General features: G+C 44.0%; 1 protein-coding gene across 2 annotated transcripts in view; it reads left to right on the top strand.

Annotated features, from left to right (window-relative positions):
- Positions 1 to 7,057: 7,057 nt before the first annotated feature.
- Positions 7,058 to 19,075, top strand: part of Nmnat2 (nicotinamide nucleotide adenylyltransferase 2) — a 158,242-nt gene continuing 146,224 nt past the window's right edge. Inside the window, exon 1 of one of the 2 annotated variants that reach the window (XM_060364458.1) lies at positions 7,058 to 7,298. In XM_060364458.1, coding sequence (XP_060220441.1) covers positions 7,073 to 7,298 — 226 coding nt within the window. In that variant the 5' untranslated portion in view covers positions 7,058 to 7,072. Of the gene's footprint in view, positions 7,299 to 7,850; positions 7,909 to 19,075 lie in introns of those variants that run through there. The other variant, XM_060364459.1, reaches the window with a different exon arrangement.

Consider the following 19,075-nt stretch of genomic DNA (forward strand, 5'->3'; position numbering starts at 1 on the left):
GAGTCTGACCAGGGATGGCTCCTTTTCAAGTCAACACTAAGCAGTCTCTCTTGAAAACCTTCTGAGACTTACTATTTTTTATTTTATTTGTACACGTGCATGTTTGTCCTTGCGAATGTGCACATGAGTGTAGGTTCCTGTGTGAGCTAGAGAAGGTATCAGATCTCATGGAGCTAAAGTCATAAGCTGCCTAATGTGTGATGCTGGTAATTGAGGTTGGGTCCTCTGGAAGAGCAGCAAGTTATCTTAATTGCCAAGCTATCTCCCCAGGCCCTTTTCTTGATAAATTTGCTCTTGTTCTTGGGAAAGATGCTGTCTGAGTCCATGAGATCATGACCCACATAAAGATAATGCTGTGCAAAGCTGTCAGTAGTCATCTTGTTCTAATATGGAGGTCTTGCCTCCAAGAATAAAGCAGTCATAGAGAAAAGCAAGCTAGAGATGCTGAGAGAAATAAACAGAATCTTAAGATTACTGAAACCCTAGCTGGGTATAGTAGCACATTCCAGCATGTAGGAGGCAGAAGCAGGAGTCCTGCCCTACACATAAAGAGCTTCAGGTTAATCTGGCTACAGAGTCAGATCTTGCGTCAGATAAAATCATGCATACACACACACACATACACACACAAAAAAATAAATGTCTATTTGAATCCTTGTGGCTAACGCTAGAAACACCCCCTTAGCCTGCCCAGTCTCATAGACCAAATTTCCCTCTTTGGGTTAAACCTTACTTTGAGCTTCTGCTATTTGCTTCTGGACTAGTTCTGCATAATACAAAGAGATAAAAGTCTAGAAATGTGAGTTGCGAAGTTTATTCTACCTTGCCCCAGCCATAGGAGGAGAGTAAACTCTGAGACTGGTAGTCATGCCGTTTCTTACTACTCCATTTCCTCTGCAGTAAGCTTCATTGCTCCCACGAGGTTACCGCTGTCTCAGAGGCTGAGGAGACAGTTGTCTTCTGATATGCTCAGAGTCACTGCATGAAGTTATAAGTTAGGCCTGACTTAAATGTAACACAAAGCATTGATCTAATGGAAAAAAAAAAACCGCTTCGCCTTTCAGTTCCCTGTCCTTTATTTACTACCCCCTTGAGTCTGTGTTTTCCATTTCAGTGACTTAAAGGCAGGAGGCAGAGACACTCTCAGATGACATTTCAGGGAATAATTTCACTTCTTAATCAATTATACTTCTCTCCAAGCCTCTTGGATTTCTCTAGCTCCATTTCAGCTCTCGGAAAAAGAAATAGAAGTATCTTCAGCCTCCTGGTGAAGTGATGTTTGTCCCATCCCAGATATGTGAGAGGAGCAGAGGAGAAAAGGCTGGCAAATACCTGAGTTTGGTGAACAAATGTATTAGTAGGAGACAGTGATGGTTGTAGGACCTGAGGACTTTTCCTCTTTCATTATAGGACTGGCAATATTGCTGTTTAAAGCTGATGACCAGGTTTTAAATTTAGAAACATAGTTTATTTGTGAAACAGGATTTGGACAATTAGAAAAATTACGAGTCTGAGTGAGCTCTGAGGCAGGGTTGGAGGTGGAGAAAGGACAATCCTGCTCTAGAGACATTTGTATCACATGGAATAAATAATGGTGTTTGCTTGTAGAGAAAGAGAGGGGGGCACAATGGCAGTCCTGTTAGCCTTCCCAGTGCAGAGAAGTCTAGAGCACAAAGAAGAAGGCGCAACTTCGGAGAACCCTAAAAGGTGATGCTTTCTCAGAATCACATTTCCGTTTCTACCAGAAAAACATAAATATGCAGTGTAAGACTTGATCCCAGGAACTGTGGGAGCTCCATTATGGGTGTGCCATTTTGCTCTGATTGCAAGAGATGATCCCTGGTATCATTTTTGGAAGTCATCTTCATAAACACGGAATTATTTGTTCTGGGAATGTGAATTGGGACTGGAGCGATGACACATCCTGCTCTCACAGAGGACCAAGTGCACTTTCCAGCCAGCACCCATGTCAGGTGGCTCATAACAACCTGTAACCCCAGCTCCAAAGGGGCCAAGCTCCACTGGGCCACCCCGGGCACCAGAACTCACATGCACAAATCTGTACATGTATAGAATTAAGAATAAAATAATCTTAAACTGAGCTGGATACAGTGGCACACACCTGTAATCCCAGCTTGGGGAGACAGAGGCGGGTGGATCTCTATGAGTTCGAGGCCGGCCTGGTCTACAAAGTGAGGCCAGGACAGCCAAGGCTACACAGAGAGACCTTGTCTTGAAAAAAAAAAAAACCTAACTAAAATAATATTTTAAAAAAATAAAGTATAGAAATAATTATCATTAGAGAAATAAGGAAATAAATGAGGATGCATGAGCTGACTTTACGCACCTATGTTTCATAGCAAACTTAGTAGACATGCAAGCCTGCCCTGCTGGAGTGGGGGTCGCAGTAGAGAAGTGCTGGGTGGACAAGCCTCCTTGAGCCATTTGGAGGCTCACCATTTCCAGCAGACTGCAAGATGCAGGTGATGGGAGAGTGACTGACTCCTTTTCAGCCAAAGGCAATTTCCAGCTGCCAGAAAGTTGAAATATTAGACCAAATTATACCACCTAAGTTAAAATAAGCACCCTTGGAATAGAGCACTATAAATATTAAGGTACATTCATTATGCAAGAAGTGGTATCCCCGATTCTGCATTTTCCCTGTTTCTGTATCTTATTAGCCAGTGTTGAAATCACTGTTACTGTTAATGTCTGTGGCTATTTACTTCCACTGGTTGATGGGCAGATTATTGGCACACCCTCAGAGCCATTCCTTTCTATGATTGTTTCTTCCAGAAGCATCCTTTACAGCTATGAATAGAAAAAAAAAAACAAACAAAAACACTTAAACATTATGGGTGTTTCATATCTAAGAAGTTTGCAATTTGGCATAAAGCTGACAATATGCCTTAAGCAAAACCAAATCAACAAACAAAAAGTAAACCATCCTTTACTCGTTTTTTGACCCACCTTGCAATTCACAGACCATACACTGTCACATCCTTCTTTTGGATGATAGTGTGAAATTATTTTTAATGTGTTTAGGCAGGACCTATGCAATCTTACTGTTTGTTATAGTAGCTATCTTATCAGCCTAGAAATAGGTACCACTCCACTTGAGAAAATGAAGGGTTAACAATGCAGGACTTGCCCAAAGCCATATTATTAACAAGTGACTGAGCCTGTAAGCCACATCCTACCCTCTAATGTCTGTCTGTCTGTCTGTCTGTCTTTCTTTCTTTTTTGTCTGTTTTTCAAGATGGTTTCTCTGTGTAGCCTTGGCTGTTCTGGACTCACTTTGTAAACCAGGTTGTTCTTGAACTCAAGAGATCCAACTGCCTCTGCCTCCTTGAGTGCTGGAATTACAGATCTATACCACTTTGCCTGGCTGCTCTTTTTTTCCCCCCCAGACAGAGTTCCATATATCCCAAGCTGGCTTAAAATTTGCACCCACTATGTATATCACACCCAGTTTATGTCATGCTGGGGCTCAAACCCAGGATTTCATACGTGTGGCATGGGAACCCTACCAACTGAACTGTATCCTTATTTCCGGCCTCCACCTTTTCACATTCTAATCCCAGATCCCTTATTAAGCATATATGAATATGTGCAAGAACATGAAGAGTGAAAAGAGATTATTACAGAGCCAGTAAGATGACTCGGTAGATAAGGGCGTTTAACACAGGCCTGATGATCTGAGTTCCGTCTACAGAACCGACATGATATGAGAAAACTCATTCCCACAGGCTGTCCTTTGATTTTTACAGGCAAGCCTTGCCTCTCCCCAATAAATAAATGTAAACTATTCACTGTTTTATAAAAGGTACTTTAAAAGGAGACCCTTTAGTTTAAGTTTAGATTTTTTTTTTTTTTACTAAAAATTCCAAACAATTTTATTCCACTTCCTAAAGTCACCCACGGAATGTGACCAACTGACAAAAATCTAAGGTTAGAATTTTAACTGCTGCTTAAAATAGCCTATGCAGCTGAAAATGTGCTTATTGAACTGTATTAAAACTTGCTATCTGATGGGCTAGGGAGTTGGCTCAGCAGTTAAAAGCATTGAATGCTCTTGCAGAAGCCTCAGGTTGTATTCTCAGCACCCACACAGTGGCTCACAGCAGACTGTAACACTTGTTACAGAGGATCTGATACCCTCTTCTGATCTTCACAGGACCAGGTACACAAATGACGAATGGACATACATGCAAGGCAAAACATTCACACAATAAAAGTAAACAAAGATTAAAAAAAAAAAAAAAGCACACACCTTTAATCCCAGCACTGGGGAGGCAGAGGCAGTCAGATCTGTGAGTTCAACAGGACAGTCTACAGAGTGAGCTCCAGGACAGTCAGGGCTACACGGTTAGGGCAAAACCTTGTCTCAAAAAACAAAGAGAAACAAAACAAAACAAAACAAAAAGTGAATGTGGCCACTGTTGTTTGTTGTGCTCTGGGCTAATTCTGAGGGCCTCCTGTCTTTTCTTTCTGTCTTCTTCTCCCTAGGTGACCTCATTCAGTCCCACGGCTTTAAATATAATCTATACTAACGACTCCAAAATATATGTCTCCTGCCAAACCGATCTCTCCAAATGTGAGCCTGCCCATGTCACTTTCAATCCTCAGAATCACTGCTAGGCTTCCCATCCCTCTCACTGAAGTAATCGGAGCCCCACTGAGGGCTCCGTAAGGCTCTACACACCCTGCCCTACTTTGCTGATGATCCCTCAGCTCTTCCCACACTTTCTTTTTCAGCCACGCTGCTATTGTTTGTTGAGCAACCCTAAATATTATTGCTCCCCAGACCCTTTCTATTTCCCGTTCTGCTCTGTGTGTCCTTCCCCCGATGTTCACCACAACATGACCGACCCTCTGTGTGATTGCCCGGCCCTGCTCAAATACTATCTCACCAAAGAGCCAGTCTGTCCCTGACCCCCGTGAGAGAGGACTCTTTCCTTTTCTGTTTGTTCTACGTTTCTCTACGGTCTGTTTACTAACGATTCTATTCATTTTTTCATCGTCTGTTGTTTTTGCCTAGAATGTGAGCTGAATTACAGCAGGAACCTGATCTTGTTCACAACCCCTAAATCAGTGCTTGGTAGGTGGCAGGCGTTCAATAAATATTTATTGCTTAACTATAATTACGTTAATTGCCCAGCTTCTAAACTCTCTTGCTCTTTCTACCCCACTAATCTTATGTTAGGAAGATACAAACTTCTTTATGAATTACACTGGTTCTTAAGACTCCTATATTGAAACTTTGGGGCCAGTGATATGGCCTATCAGATAAAGGCACGAGTCACCAAGGTTGAAGACCTGAGTTCCATCCCAGAGACCCACACTGAGGGAGGAGAGAAATGACTGCTTCAGATTGTCCTCTGAGCTCTCTAGTAGTGCCGTATTATTTGTGTGTGTGGGTGTGTGTATACTCATGTGCACACATCGAAGCAATAAACATTTTAATAAAGTAGACATTTTCTCCATAGTAGAGATTGATTTACTTAATTAAGAAATATTCACTGCACACTTAGATAAGAAATAACGAGCAGAGCTAGTGAGATGGCTGACCAGGCAAAGGTGCTCAATACCAAGGCTGATGGCCTGGGTTCAATCCCCAGAACCCACAGTGAGGAGGGAGAGAACTGACTCTTGCAATGAACTGTTAGTGACTTGAAGAGCTGGAAAGTTATACTTGTGCTTCTGAATCACTAAGCTAATCATTGGTTCTGGGTTGCATCCAAACAGAACACTTGACCATTCTTTAAACTTCCCTCTCCCCCTATTAATTTCTTAAGTCTTAGCCCACTCATTTGCTTAACTCAAATTGTAGGGTATTTTCCTGCACTTCTCTGTATCCCATCCATCTGTAAAGACTATAAGCTACGAAATCCACTCTACCTATCCTGCCACTGCCTGATCTCCTCCCTGCCAGCTCTCTAACCCCTGTAAGGTCCAGGACAGTACCGCTTGTCTAAGGCTGCCAGCTTTCTCTTACATTCTTATCTCCCCATTTGCCGTTTTCTCCCAATGGCCAGAGACCTCATAAGAACGTAAATTACACAGTGCTCTCTTGACTGAAGATTTCAGTGGCCTCCTTTTGTTTTACCACTGTAAATCAGTGACTCAGGAAAACTTCTGGCCCGTTCCCTCAGCCTGGTGTGGTGAAAGACAGTACTTCTGGTTCCATGGGCCTCCTTTCATGATCACAAGCACAGAAAGCCCCACCCTGTCCCCCAAATACCTACACTGGCAAGGCATCATATAAAGTAGCCCACCTTAAATGGCATTTAAGCCAGAGAGGCTTTCTCAGACCACCTCTTTGTCCAATCTGCTCTGTCAGAGAGTGAGTTGATTCTTTGCTTTTGCTTTGCGCTATCAGTGGAGTTCATAACAGCACCTGGAGCTTGCACTCCAGAAATAAAGATGGAATGATAACTGTCTCAACTTAGATAGCTGACGTAGGAACTGCCTAATATCTAGCCTTACTAATTTCCTCATTCAGTTCGCTCAAATCCATAATTTCTTGAACCCACACAAAGGACCAACGTTAACAGGAGGGCCCTCACCCTCAATATTTCTTAGTACCCTCAGGTCAAGATTTGGATTCCACTCAATAGTTTAGAATCACTAAATAAGGGAGGGAGAAAGTCTGAAATGAAGATTATTGGAAAGAAAAACTATCATTTGTCACTTAAAATATTGAGGCCCATGAGAAAAGAAAATTCACAAAATCAAGCATTTTTGGAGTTGTATATGTTAGAGACTGTAGGCGGGGAGAGAAAAAGAGTGAGATAGGAAAACCGAATCTGAAGGAGAGAGAACACAGCCAGCATACCATGCCGTATGAATGCAAGGCTCTGGGGTTTGGGTACCACTTTCTGCCCTGTAGAAAAATCGAGATGCAGGAAAGTGGGATGGGGAGGATAGAAATGATAGGGGCTGGCACCAGGACCAGTGACGCGAAAGAAGCTACAGAGGAAGTAGGACTGAACAGAGCCGAGGAGAAGAGAGCAATACAAAAGCAGCCTCGGATCTCGCCGGAGTTGCAAGCGTTAAAGGGAGGCGGGGAATGACGCGGTTTGCGTCTAGAGCGGCTCCTAGGAGTCCACAGCATCCACCGCCGGAGCCTCGCCTTCCTTTCTCCGTCTGCAGACATATCGAGACACAAAAAGAGGCAACCCCGGACCAGTGCGAGGGACCTCTTCCCATCATGACCGAGACCACAAAGACCCACGTTATCCTGCTGGCCTGCGGCAGCTTCAATCCCATCACTAAAGGGCATATTCAGATGTTCGGTGAGTCCTCCCGCCCACCCCGGAGGCTGTTTCCGCTGCTTTACTCTCGCCAATACCAGGGTTTTCCAGGGCGATCGGGCAGGAAGGCGTGCGCCCCTCCGGAGGGGTGCGCCGGCTGGTCTGGCTAGGTCAGTCGGTCCCTGCGATCCCCGCTAGCGCGAGCCGACGCACACTACGTTTTTGCTTTTTTTTTTTTTTTTTTTCCAGGCTCCTCTAGCCCGGGGCCAGATCGCCTCGCCGAGGGCCAGGGGTGGGGGAGGTGCGGGGCTGGGGGTGTCCTCTGGGGCCGGGTTGGGGCTCCAGGTTAGAGCCTGGGAGTGCGGTGGTGCGGAGGTCTGACTACTTGGCGGGCGAGGGTGGGGATGGGGCAGAGGTCGGGAAGGGAGGAGAGAGGCTGGAGATAACGTGCTGTTTGTTTAGGATGGGCAGGAAGCTTGAAGGAGTTAAATGTGCCTCGGAGACGCAAACACTCGCACACGACACACCACTGGCAGGGACTGGGGCTTCCTGGAGGCGCAAGGGACAAATGTTTGGGGATGGTAGCCGTGGTGACCCCGAGTGCGGTGGATGCTGACTGATGGAAAGGGAGGGGTGCCACCGGCCGGCCGAGGTTTGCCTCCCTCGGCCTGGGAAGGGGAGGGGGCGGGGCGGCTGCTGCGGGAGGTGGTCCATGAGCCGGCGAGATGGATCCGGGCCCAAGTTGGCCAAGGTTCTTCCCAGGGCGGCGACGGCAGCCGGCAGCCTTGCGGTGTTGGGGGTCGAGGGTTGGTGTGCGGATGTGCGGGAGGGCTCGCGTGTGGGGTAGGGACGCGTCCTCGCGAGTTTGTCTTTTGAGGTTTGGGGCGTCCAGCGAGAGGCACTGAGCTCCGGCGTCTGGGTGCGTGTGTAAGGTCCGACAGAGGGGCAGGCGAGGGGTGGCCGTCCACGCAGGCTGGAAATCTCGCCGCCAGTGATTCCGCACTGGCGGGGAGGCTGCTCCCGCAGCACCCAAAGGCGCAGGTCGCGTGCGCGTCTAGACCCCCTGAGGGAGGGACGCGGAGGTCACTCGAGAAGTTAGAAGTCGGGGGCGTTTTCGTCTTTTCATTTGTAGTTTGTATTTTCCTGGGACTCGGGGAAAGGAGCCGGGGAGCCATCCCGGGGCTCGGGCGAAGGGAGAGCCGCGGGGTGAGAGGCTGGGCTCCGGCCCTGCGGTGAGGCGCTCTCCGCGGGCCGCGGTGCTGAAACGCAGCGCGCGGCCACCGGCTGCGGGCACACGTGTTAGCCCAGGGCTGGAGGACCGCCAGAGCTTCCCTGGGCTGTTTAATGAAAGCCACTGCACATCCGGAACGACCACCCCAAACGCTCAAGCTAAAAAGACTCGCCTCTGACTCCCAAAGGTGAATCTGAATTGGGCCTGACGATTAAAAAAAAAAAAAAAAAAAAAAAAAAAAAACAACTCATGACAAGGTTATAAAACTACCCTGCGCGCAGGGCATATCCGGTCGTCGCCTTCACAGAAAGGGAGGAGGGCGCCCGAGAAGTAGCCGTCCCTTCCGCTTTATTCTGTAAGCTTTGGAAAGTGTTCACTCAGAGGCGAACAGCCTGCCTGTTCAACAGCGGGCTTTGTTCCAGCTTCAAGATAGACCAGCAGCAGGCTGGCCACCTCCTCAGTGGTCTGAAGTAGCAGCGACCCAGGCATCCACCACTTTTCACTTTCTTGTAAGACCAGGGTCTTTCCCTTGTACGCCTCAAGTCGAGATTGTTTCCCTCTCCTTTGGCCGGGGGGAACTCTTTAGCTCTAGGAATCTTTAGTGGGCCAGTGGGTGCTCCTCCTTTCCTTCTGGGACCAAGGATGTGGAAAACCCTGCTTGCTGTAAGTGGGTCCGATTTTGATGGAGAGCAAGGGCACGGCCCTGCGGCCGGAGAGTTTGGTAGCAGTGATGAAGGTGGTTCCTTCCAGTTCTCCAGGAGCTTCGGGGATAGAATGTGAGGGCAGGCACAGGTCGTAGCAGAAGGTTTTCCATCTAGAAAAAATGAAAAGGGACTGTTGACCCAGTGGCCATTATTCACTCCCATTGGCACTGAGTGCCAGTCGAGACTGTCAAGAAAGCCCTTTGAGTGTCCATTAAGCGTAACCTAAAGAGGAACACAGGAAAAAGATGTGATGTGATCCCTGCGGGCTGAGGAAGCTACCTACCTAATGGAGGCTTTTTTTTTAAAAGTACATAAATACATGAAAAGGAAGCAAGACGAGGAAGACAGAAATAGATATTAAACTATATGTTGTAGAATCTTGGTTTGGTATCTTTGTGCTTCTGATACAGTTTGCAATTTGTTTCTACGACATCTATTTTTTATTATTTGTGTGTGTGTGTGTGTGTGTGTGTGTGTGTGTGTGTGTATGCCACAGATTTTCGTATGGAGGTCAGAGCACAACTTGTGAGAATTTCCGTTCTACTGTGTGTGTACTGGGTACTGAACTCCAGTTGTCAGTTTTCATGGCAAGCACTTTTGTCTTCAGAGCCATTTTAGCAATCCCGAAAAAAAATTTTGTTTGTTTGTTTTCTTGTTTAATTACTTTCAGAGAGCCTGTCTCAGTTTTATTACCCTAGATGGCCTAGAACCTACTATGTGAATCTGGCCAGTCCTGAACTTACAGAGATCTACCTGCCTCTGCTTTGTGAGTGTTGGGATTATAGGCTTAAAATGACCTATGTTTCTTTTCTTTCTTTCTTTCTTTCTTTCTTTCTTTCTTTCTTTCTTTCTTTCTTCCTTCCTTCCTTCCTTCCTTCCTTTCTTTCTTTCTTTCTTCTCTCTCTCCTTCCTTCCTTCCTTCCTTCCTTCCTTCCTTCCTTCCTTCCTTCCTTCCTTCTTGCCAGGGTTTCTCTGTGTATAGCTTTGCCTGTTCTGGAACTCACTCTGTAGATCAGGCTGGCCTCCAACTCACAGAGAGCCACAGGCCTCTGCCTCCTGAGTGCTGAGATTACAGGTGTGTACCACCATGCTTGGCTTCGTTTTATATTTGTTGGTAGTAGCTCTCATTCTTAGTCCAAACTGGTCCTAAAGTCATGGTAATTCTCCTGCCTCAGCCTTTGCAAGCACTAGAACAGGCACGAGGTGCCATGCTTGGCTTTATGAGTTATTTTTGTATGACAGTTCCTGGTTTAAAGCTTTTCATGCATGTTTTGAACTTGTTCATGTTAATAATCTTACAAGACAAATATCACCATCTCTTTTGTGAGTGGAAAACTGGTTTCCAGAGACTGAACAGGTAACAAAGTGATTTATTTGATTTGAGGCAGGGTCTCAAATACCCTAGGCTGATCTCAGTATGGCTGTGCTGCCAAGGGTGACCTTGAACTTCTGACCCTCCTGCTTCTGCCTCCTGAATGCTGGGATTACATGAGTACACTAGTACTCCTTTGACTGAATTACCTTGAACCTCACATTTCAGATCCCTCTCACAGACACCGCTGCACTGCCAGTGGTGCATGAGCCAGGAAGAAGTGCTCAGTGAATTTGGTTGGGTGGTCTTGTGAACCCTATTTCCTTTAAACTTATCAAAATTAGAGTAAAATTGACTATCAGCTTACCGAATTCTCTGTGAGTTTTCCTTAAGAGCTCTTTCTCATTGCAAAAGAGACAACGTATCCACACACTATATTTTTTTAAATGACTTGAAGATTTTCTCCCCAAGAACACATAAGTACTTAACATAATTGTATTATTATCAACTTCCTTCAGGTGTGTGAAATTTAGTGGTACATGCTTATAACCAGAGTTCTAGATGCAGACGCTGGAAGATCAGGAATTCAAGGGCAGCCTGTGCTACAGGAGTCCATATCTCAAAAACCTTCACTTCCTTTGTAGAGCCAACACTTGTATTTTCAAAATCGAGTGGCTTATTAGAGGAAAAGAGAGAGAGGATATAAACAAACAAACAAACCAAATAAACATTAAGAACTAAAGAATTCACTCTTTTTTTTCTAAATGTGTGTGTATATTGTTCACGTGTATGCAGGAGCACATATGTGTACAGGGGCATGTGTATGAACGGGACAGCTTTGGGTGTCATCCTCGGGAGCCACTCGCCCCTTTTAAGACAGGGCCTCTCCCTTACAGTCCCAGGGATAGGCTTTTTCCACCTCTGCAGTGCCAGCGACACAAGGGTTTTTTTTTTGTTTTTTTTTTTAATTGGGTTATGGGGGTTGAAGTCAGGTCCTTGCAAAGAAAGGACTTTACTGATGAAGCCATTCTCCAAGCTTCATTCTTCATTTCTATAAATTACACCTAGTATAATTTTGCATATTTTAAAATATTTTAGAATGAATCTTTCTTTTACGCTGAAAGGGGAGTTGAAATTATGTAGGCTACAGAAATATAGGAAAACATAGTATTTGTGACTAAGATAATTGATACTTTCTCTTTTACAGGGATGTTCTCAGGGATGAATAAAGAGCTTTTAGCAAAGTAAGTTCGTGAACTAATGATGCCACTTTTCATGGGTTGACCTCACTCCATAAGGCAACGTGAAGGCTAGGCATTGGTGGCACACACCTTTGAACCCAGCACTCAGTAGGCAGAGGCAGGTGGATCTCTGTGAGTCTGGTCTACACGGTGAGTTCCGGGAGAGCCAAGGCCACACAGAAACACAGAAACTCTGTTTCAAAAGAAGGCCATGTGAAGCTTGTAAGCCCTTTATGTAAATTTTTAGTTTTTATAACTTCAAAGAAAACTATACTGAAATACCATTTCTAGCATAGTCATGTGTAATCTCTACTTAAAATCATTTAAAATTCGTAATAACAAAGCAAGGCATGGTGGAGCAGCCTGTAATCCCAGCACTCAGGAGGCAGAGACAGAGAGATCTCTGTGAGCTGAAGGCCAGCCTGCTCTACAAAGTGAGTCCAGGACAGCCAAGGCTACACAGAGAAACCCTGTCTCAATAATAATAATAATAATAATAATAAATATTTATATTGATTTTTTGTAAGTCTATCATTGAGTAATCAAACAGCAAGTTTGAGTAGAAAACTAAAAAGGCTGATTGATTAGTTTGGGCATAAAAGATAGAAGAATGGGATGATTTAATCAGCAGAAATATATTCTGCTTTTGGATGACTATAAAATAGCTAGATTTTTGAGTGTTGCTATTCCAATGCTTTCATTTTGAGCTACTGGATCATTTGAAAAGAGTGCCGTCTGATTCTGTTCTCTCTGTGTGTGCAGATGTCATGCAGCCTCTGCTGGTACAGCTGGAAATGAACTTGAGGTTCATTGACAGGGAACTGCCCAAAAGTAAGAAAGCATTCAAGTGGCAAGCCTTGTCTCCATAGAGAGTTCTGGGTCAGCCAGAGCTACACAACAAAAACCTTATGTGGAGGCATTTAATGTGCTTGAAATACTTATTAAACAGTCACTAAATCAACGTAGTGCTCCGTTTGCTTGCTATTCTATGAGACAGAATGGGTTTGGGGTAAGATAAGGGGGTGGGGACAGAAATGGGAGAGGCCGAGTCAAGTTTCCACTGTGTAGCATAGGTTATGTTACAGCTTGCTGTGTAGCTCAGGTTAGCCTTGAACTTACTGTCCTCCAGCCTTAGCATTCCAAGTGCTGGAATTAACAGCTGTGCGTCACCATGCCTGGCTGAGCTGGAACTTCGTATCACCCCCTTTACAGATAGCACAGCAGAAGGACAAGTGTGTCATTTGACCAAGGGCGTAAGTGAAAAATGAGGAAGGAACCAGTTTTCAGATATCCAGACCTGAGTCCACGATACTTTTTCATCCCCATCTTTATGATTGTAAGGATGATATCGAGGACATCTAGCAGTGACGAAAGAGGGAGCCGTCGATACTTGGCTGGCAGCAGAGGATGAGGAGAATCTTCCATCTGTTCCTCTGTGGTAACACAGGCCACAAAATATCTTCAATAGAGGGATCTTCTGCTTGTTTTTTAGTACTCCGTTAGTACTTCCCTAGTTCCAATGTTAACGTTTCTGCCACCTCCCCCAACATTCTCTACCCTTCCCACTCTTTCCTTCAACTGATACCTTTCTTCCTTTAGATTTTCGTGTCAACAGTACTTTCTCGAGAGAACCCCCGCTGACTCCCAAATAAGTCTGGCTTCCCTGACATTTGCTCCATACCTTCTGATGCTATTTCAGTGATATAATTCTTGTTTCACATCAAACTTCCATTTCATCTCAAACTCCATGAAACAATTGAATTTCTGTAAGTGGAGAAACAGTGTGTTTTCATCACTGACTGGTTCCTAATATGTAGCATAGAGCAGGTGCTCCACCACAGTTGATGACTAAATAGAAGATGACGGTATAAAATCATGTGCCACACAGAGGAACTGAGCACGTTCATGGACCGAGTCCATGAAACAGAGTCATCAGAGAGCAGACTCAGGAAAAGTTCAAGATGCCCCATGGAAAAGGGTACAGAGAGGAGAGATGCCAAAAGGGTAGGTGAGGTCTAGGCAGCTGTGAAAACTTGTGACTCACGTTAAAGAATTCAGACTTCAACCCAATGGCAGTGAAGAGACACTGTATTGCTCTTAAGCAAAAAAAGTAGCCATCTTTAAAAGTGATAATTAGCTGGATTTTAAGAGTTTGTTGTTTTTTATTCATCTGTATGTGTGTGCCCAGGAGGCTAGGAGAGAGCTGCCTGATATGGGTGCTGGGAACCACCGAACTCAGATCTTCTGGAAGAGCAGCAGGCACTCTGAACCTCTAAGCCCTGGTATCTTCATCCCTGGGAATTGAGTGTTGAGCGTAGGTGGCTGGTGAAGGGGAAGGATGTGGTGGTTTCTTAGGCACATGTTCCAGCAATACAGAATTAAGATGGAAGATGGGCACCTGGCCTGGCCACTAGGGAAGGACAGTGAGTGTACTTGAGAGTCGACGAGGAGGAAAAAAAGAAGTTCACACTTTGCCGGTCGGTCCGTCCCTGTCCAGGACAGATAAGAGAAAACACCAGAGGAGAAGCAGGTTTTTAGCTGGTGGACAAATATGAGTGGGTTTTACTCCAAATTTTAGGAAATATATGTTGTTACCAAGCACTAAAACAGGAAATAGCTAAGTTCAAAGTCGCTCTGTAGCCTGCCATATCTGATTGCTGTAACGAAAGCTCCCAGGAGGCTCCAGACACATTCTTCAAAGTTCTTCACTCACAAACAATGCTGAAGTTCACCAGCATTAGGGAAATTAAGAAGATCAAAAGCTTTTTCTTTTTTTTTTTTTTTAGTATGAAATTGGAAGATAATCAAGATCTTAAATTGATTGCCTTTTTAATGTGGATGCTGTGAAATCAGAGCAGCCGATATAATGTAGTTCACAAAATTCTCCCAAACCTGCCCATCCCCGAGCTGGTGGCTGCAGTAATGGCAGCAAGCAGGGCCAGGGACTCCCACAGAACACTGCTGAGCTGAAGGTCTACTGAAGGGTCTACGTGGGGCTCTCGTGGTTGCTCCGAGGGCAGGCGCTGTGTGTGTCATGACACAGGAAAACAGGGCTGGTACAAACAGGTAACTTGATAGGTGTTTCCTTGCTGAATGTATAGCTGCCTCCATGTGAACAGGAACTGACACTAAGGCAAATCTCCCATCCAGAATTCACCCCACGCCAAAGACAGTCTAGAACAAGGCCTCTGAAGATCTTCTCCCTGCATCCATTTTTCACCTAAGACATTTTTTTTTTTTTACCCAACCCTGGTTATGTAAATATATAAAATAGGTGTACAAACCAAACATTTACTGATAATAAATCATAGAAAAACTTATTCTAAAACAGCTCTTTGGTATACATGTACTGTTGTTGTTTATTACAGATGAAGGCAAGTTTGCATGCTAATGAGATGGATGTGTTTGTTTTTACATAGAGAATTAAGCCTTGAGGGTGGGGATGTCTTTCACTTGGTACAGAGTCTGTCGGTCATTCATGGGCCCTGGGTTTGATCTCTAGCACCAAATAACTCTAGTTCAGGGGTGCATTCAGGGATCGTATGGGGAGCATTAGAAGTTCAAGGTCATCCTCAGATGCAAAATGAGTTACATGAGAAAAGCTGTTTTAAAAAACCCAAAACAAAACAAAGACAAGGAATTAAATCCTGACTGAACACTTGATACTATGGGACGCAGAACATCTTCATGTTTCTAAGAGCTACTGCTGTTTTAACGTCATGGTCATCGGTGCTGAGCATGCCACCTCACATACACACAGAGGCAGGAGAATGTTTAGGCCATTGCAGAAACGGTTGTAAATTCAGAAAATGTCCTAATATGTGATGGCTAATCTTACTTGTTAACTTTACATACCCGAAGAGACAGAGAGAGAGAGAGAGAGAGAGAGAGAGCACTTTAGCCGAGAAAGTGTGGTCATCAAATTAGACTATGTTTGTGTCTACGGGGCATTTTCTTGATTGCCGACTGAAACGGGAACATTCACGCACTGTGGACTGTAACATTCCTGGGCAGGTGGGCTAGTGTATGAGAAATCAGTAGGGCAAGCATGCCTGTAAACAGGTTTTCTCTAGGCCCTTACGTCCGTTCCTTCCTTGAGCATCTGCCCTGCCTTCCCTCCATGGCAGACTGTAACCTGTGAACTTAAATAAACTGTTTCTTTAGTTGCTTTTGGTTATGGCATTTATCGCGGTAACAAAAAGCAAACTGGAACCCCAAGACAAAAAAAAATCATTTAACAATATTTTATGAAACTCAAGCCAGCAACTCATAAAAATTCTAACACAACACAATCCAGATAGAGACTAATTTGGCACTTACCTGCTGAAGCATGACAGTAAGAACACATTAAAAGTCTTTGCTTTCTGCAGTTCGATCATTATGTTTCTGTGAGCAGAAAACTTTCCTGTACAGCATCACAGAGTCCCGTCGTCTTAGATCGGACCCGGGTGTTTCAGGCAGCATTTATCTGTGTGGCAAGTCTTGATGGCCTGCACAGTGCACGCTGTGACTGTTGAGTGCTCTCCAGTGAGGTCCTCGCATACATCACGGGTGAGTGCTTCCAGAAAGACCTCAGACTCACTATGGGATTGCTTTTGAATTAATCTTTGGTCATTATACATCAGAACCCCTTCACTGTGGCCAAATATTTCTCAGTTCAGCACATTCAGTCACAGGGTCCCATTTGAGGTTGTGTTCCCCCCCCCCCCCAGTTTAAACATCTCTGGGCTGTGACCCAAAAGGTTGGTTTTTCTTAGAGTTTTGCAATGAAGAACTATTTCTTTTTGCTTTCCTTGATCACATTCTACGTATGTAAGCCTCCTCCCTCACTTTTTTTTCTTAGAACTATCATAATATCAAAAGCGAGGTGGGTGTGGTGGCTGGTGGGTGAGTGTGAAAACTGGTGGATTCTGGAAGCTCATTAACAACCATCCTGGTTGATCCTGTCGGTTCCTGTTTGAGTAGTAGACCCTGTCTCATCATCAGGAGTACAAGTGCACCTGCATAAACATGCACACACATGCATATATGACATACACCAGCTCACATAATTAAGAGGCTCATTTGCCCTGTAAGAAACAATTAAGAGCTGGGCGGTGGTGATACACTCGGGGGGGGGGGGCAGAGGCAGGAGGAGCTCTGTGAGTTTAAGGCTAGCCTGGTCTACAGAGTGAGTTTCAGGACAGCCAAAACTACACACAGAGAAAGCCTGTCAAAAAGAGAGAGAGAGAGAGAGAGAGAGAGAGAGAGAGAAAGGAAAGAAAGAAAGAAAGAAGGAAGGAAGGAGAGAAGCAGAGAGAAAGAAGAAAGAGAGAGAGAAAGAAAAGGAAAGAAACAATTGAGAATTCAGTGTTGTAGTGTCTAGCTACAATCTCAGCACTTGGGAGTTAGAGGAAGGAGTTTTCAAGGACAGCTTAGACTCTGTCTAAACAAAACAAGTTTGATGCTTCCTGACACACATGTTGTTTAAGGAGAAAGAGGTGTTCATCACTGACCATTGTATATCACATACATATATTGAATTCTTACACTATACGCTATAACTAATACAGTTTTTATTGGTCAAAATTGTTTGAATTCTTTAGTATGAACTGAATTCTTATTTGGTTATGAATCAGAGAAATATTTATACACAAATCTCTGATTTTAGACTATCTGAAATGAACAGCTGAAAATAACACAAAGTAACGCACAAGTTTGAACCTGTGTTTTAAGACACTCTCTGCCATGAGAGGAAAATACAAAAGAGGATACGTGCGTGCGTGTGTGTGTGTGTGTGTGTGTGTGTGTGTGTGTTTATGCAGAAACATATATGTGTATATATGTGAAGTTACTTTTCTGTTACAAAATCACAAAAAAAACAATAGCTGTAAAAGTAGTCAGTGTATGACTGGAGCAAAGAATGAAAACCCAATTTTCAAACTGTTTCTTTTTCTTTGAATCAGATATGGTAGCAATCAGATATGCAATCCCACAGTACTTCGGAGGTGGAAACAGGGGGATGCTGCAAGTTTGAGGCCAGCCCTGACTACACAGTGAGTTCCAGGTCAGCCTTGAATACAGAGTGAGAGCTTGTCTCCAAAACAAAACTCAAAAAGAAAACAAAAAACCAAAAAGCCCAAATAAAAAATTAACAAGGAACCATCCAAAGAAACAACAACTTTCTTTGGAAATATTCATTTGTTCTCTCCCCTTCTGCCTCTTTCTATCTCCTTTTCTCCCCCTCTCATTTATTCATCTTTAATTTTGCTTTGAAACAGAATCTAACTATGTAACCTTGACTGACCTAGAACACTCTGTGTAGCCCAAGCTGGCCTTGAACTTGCAGTAGTCCTGCAACCTGGACCTCCTTAGTACTAGGATTATAGTTGTGTGCTACCATGCTGGGCTCAAGGGTTTTTGTTGTTGTTGTTTTTTTAATAAGCAAGTGTCGTGCCATTAGCTCCCCCATCAGCCCTAAGGTTCAACTCTAATCATAATATATTTATTTATATCATTTGCCTTCCAGCCACCAATGTATCATCCTGTTGGCGGTAACAGCTTAATGAATATTAATATTAATATTGATATTAATATTAATGAATATTTGCAGCACTGCAAAGTATACTTTTTAGTGCAGTTCTTTTAACTTTAGAGTTTTAAATATTCCAGATTGCTGAAAAATATCCCAAATATTCAATGAGATACATTAAAAGAGAGAGAGAGAGAGAGAGAGAGAGAGAGAGAGAGAAGCAGAGCAGTGGTGGCACACACCTTTAGTCCCAGTACTTGGGAGACAGAGACAGGCTGATTTTCATGTTTGAGGCCAGCCTAGTCTTCAGAGTGAGTTCTAGGACACCCAGGACTAACAGAGAAACTCAGTCTCAAAAAACCAGAGAAAGACAGAGACAGAAAGACAAAAGACAGAGACCCTGTCTCAAAAAACAAGAGAAAAAGGGAACTACACAGAGAAACTCAGTCTCAGAAATCAAAGAGTAAAAACCCAACAAAATCACAAAACAAAACAAAAAGCGAAAGAAAAGAACAACCAAACCAAAGAGCAAAACAAAGAAATGCATTAAATATCTTTTCAATGTAAGTTTTGTTTTGTTTTACAATTCTGAACATACACAAGTTTGCTTCACTGAAGGCATTTGGAATAATTCCTTGGGATTTGATGCAACAAACCCATGAAAGAGAAGTTGTGTGTGTGTGTGTGTGTGTGTGTGTGTGTGTGTGTTTTGCTAGAGAATCATGTCCTATCTCAAAATATGTAAAAGCAGCATTAGTTCATAACAAAGGAATGTTTCCACTGCCAGAAATCTTTGAATTATAAGCATTCGCCACCATAG

The sequence above is a fragment of the Meriones unguiculatus genome, chromosome 11 (assembly GCF_030254825.1).
Source record: "Meriones unguiculatus strain TT.TT164.6M chromosome 11, Bangor_MerUng_6.1, whole genome shotgun sequence".
NCBI lineage: Eukaryota > Metazoa > Chordata > Mammalia > Rodentia > Muridae > Meriones > Meriones unguiculatus.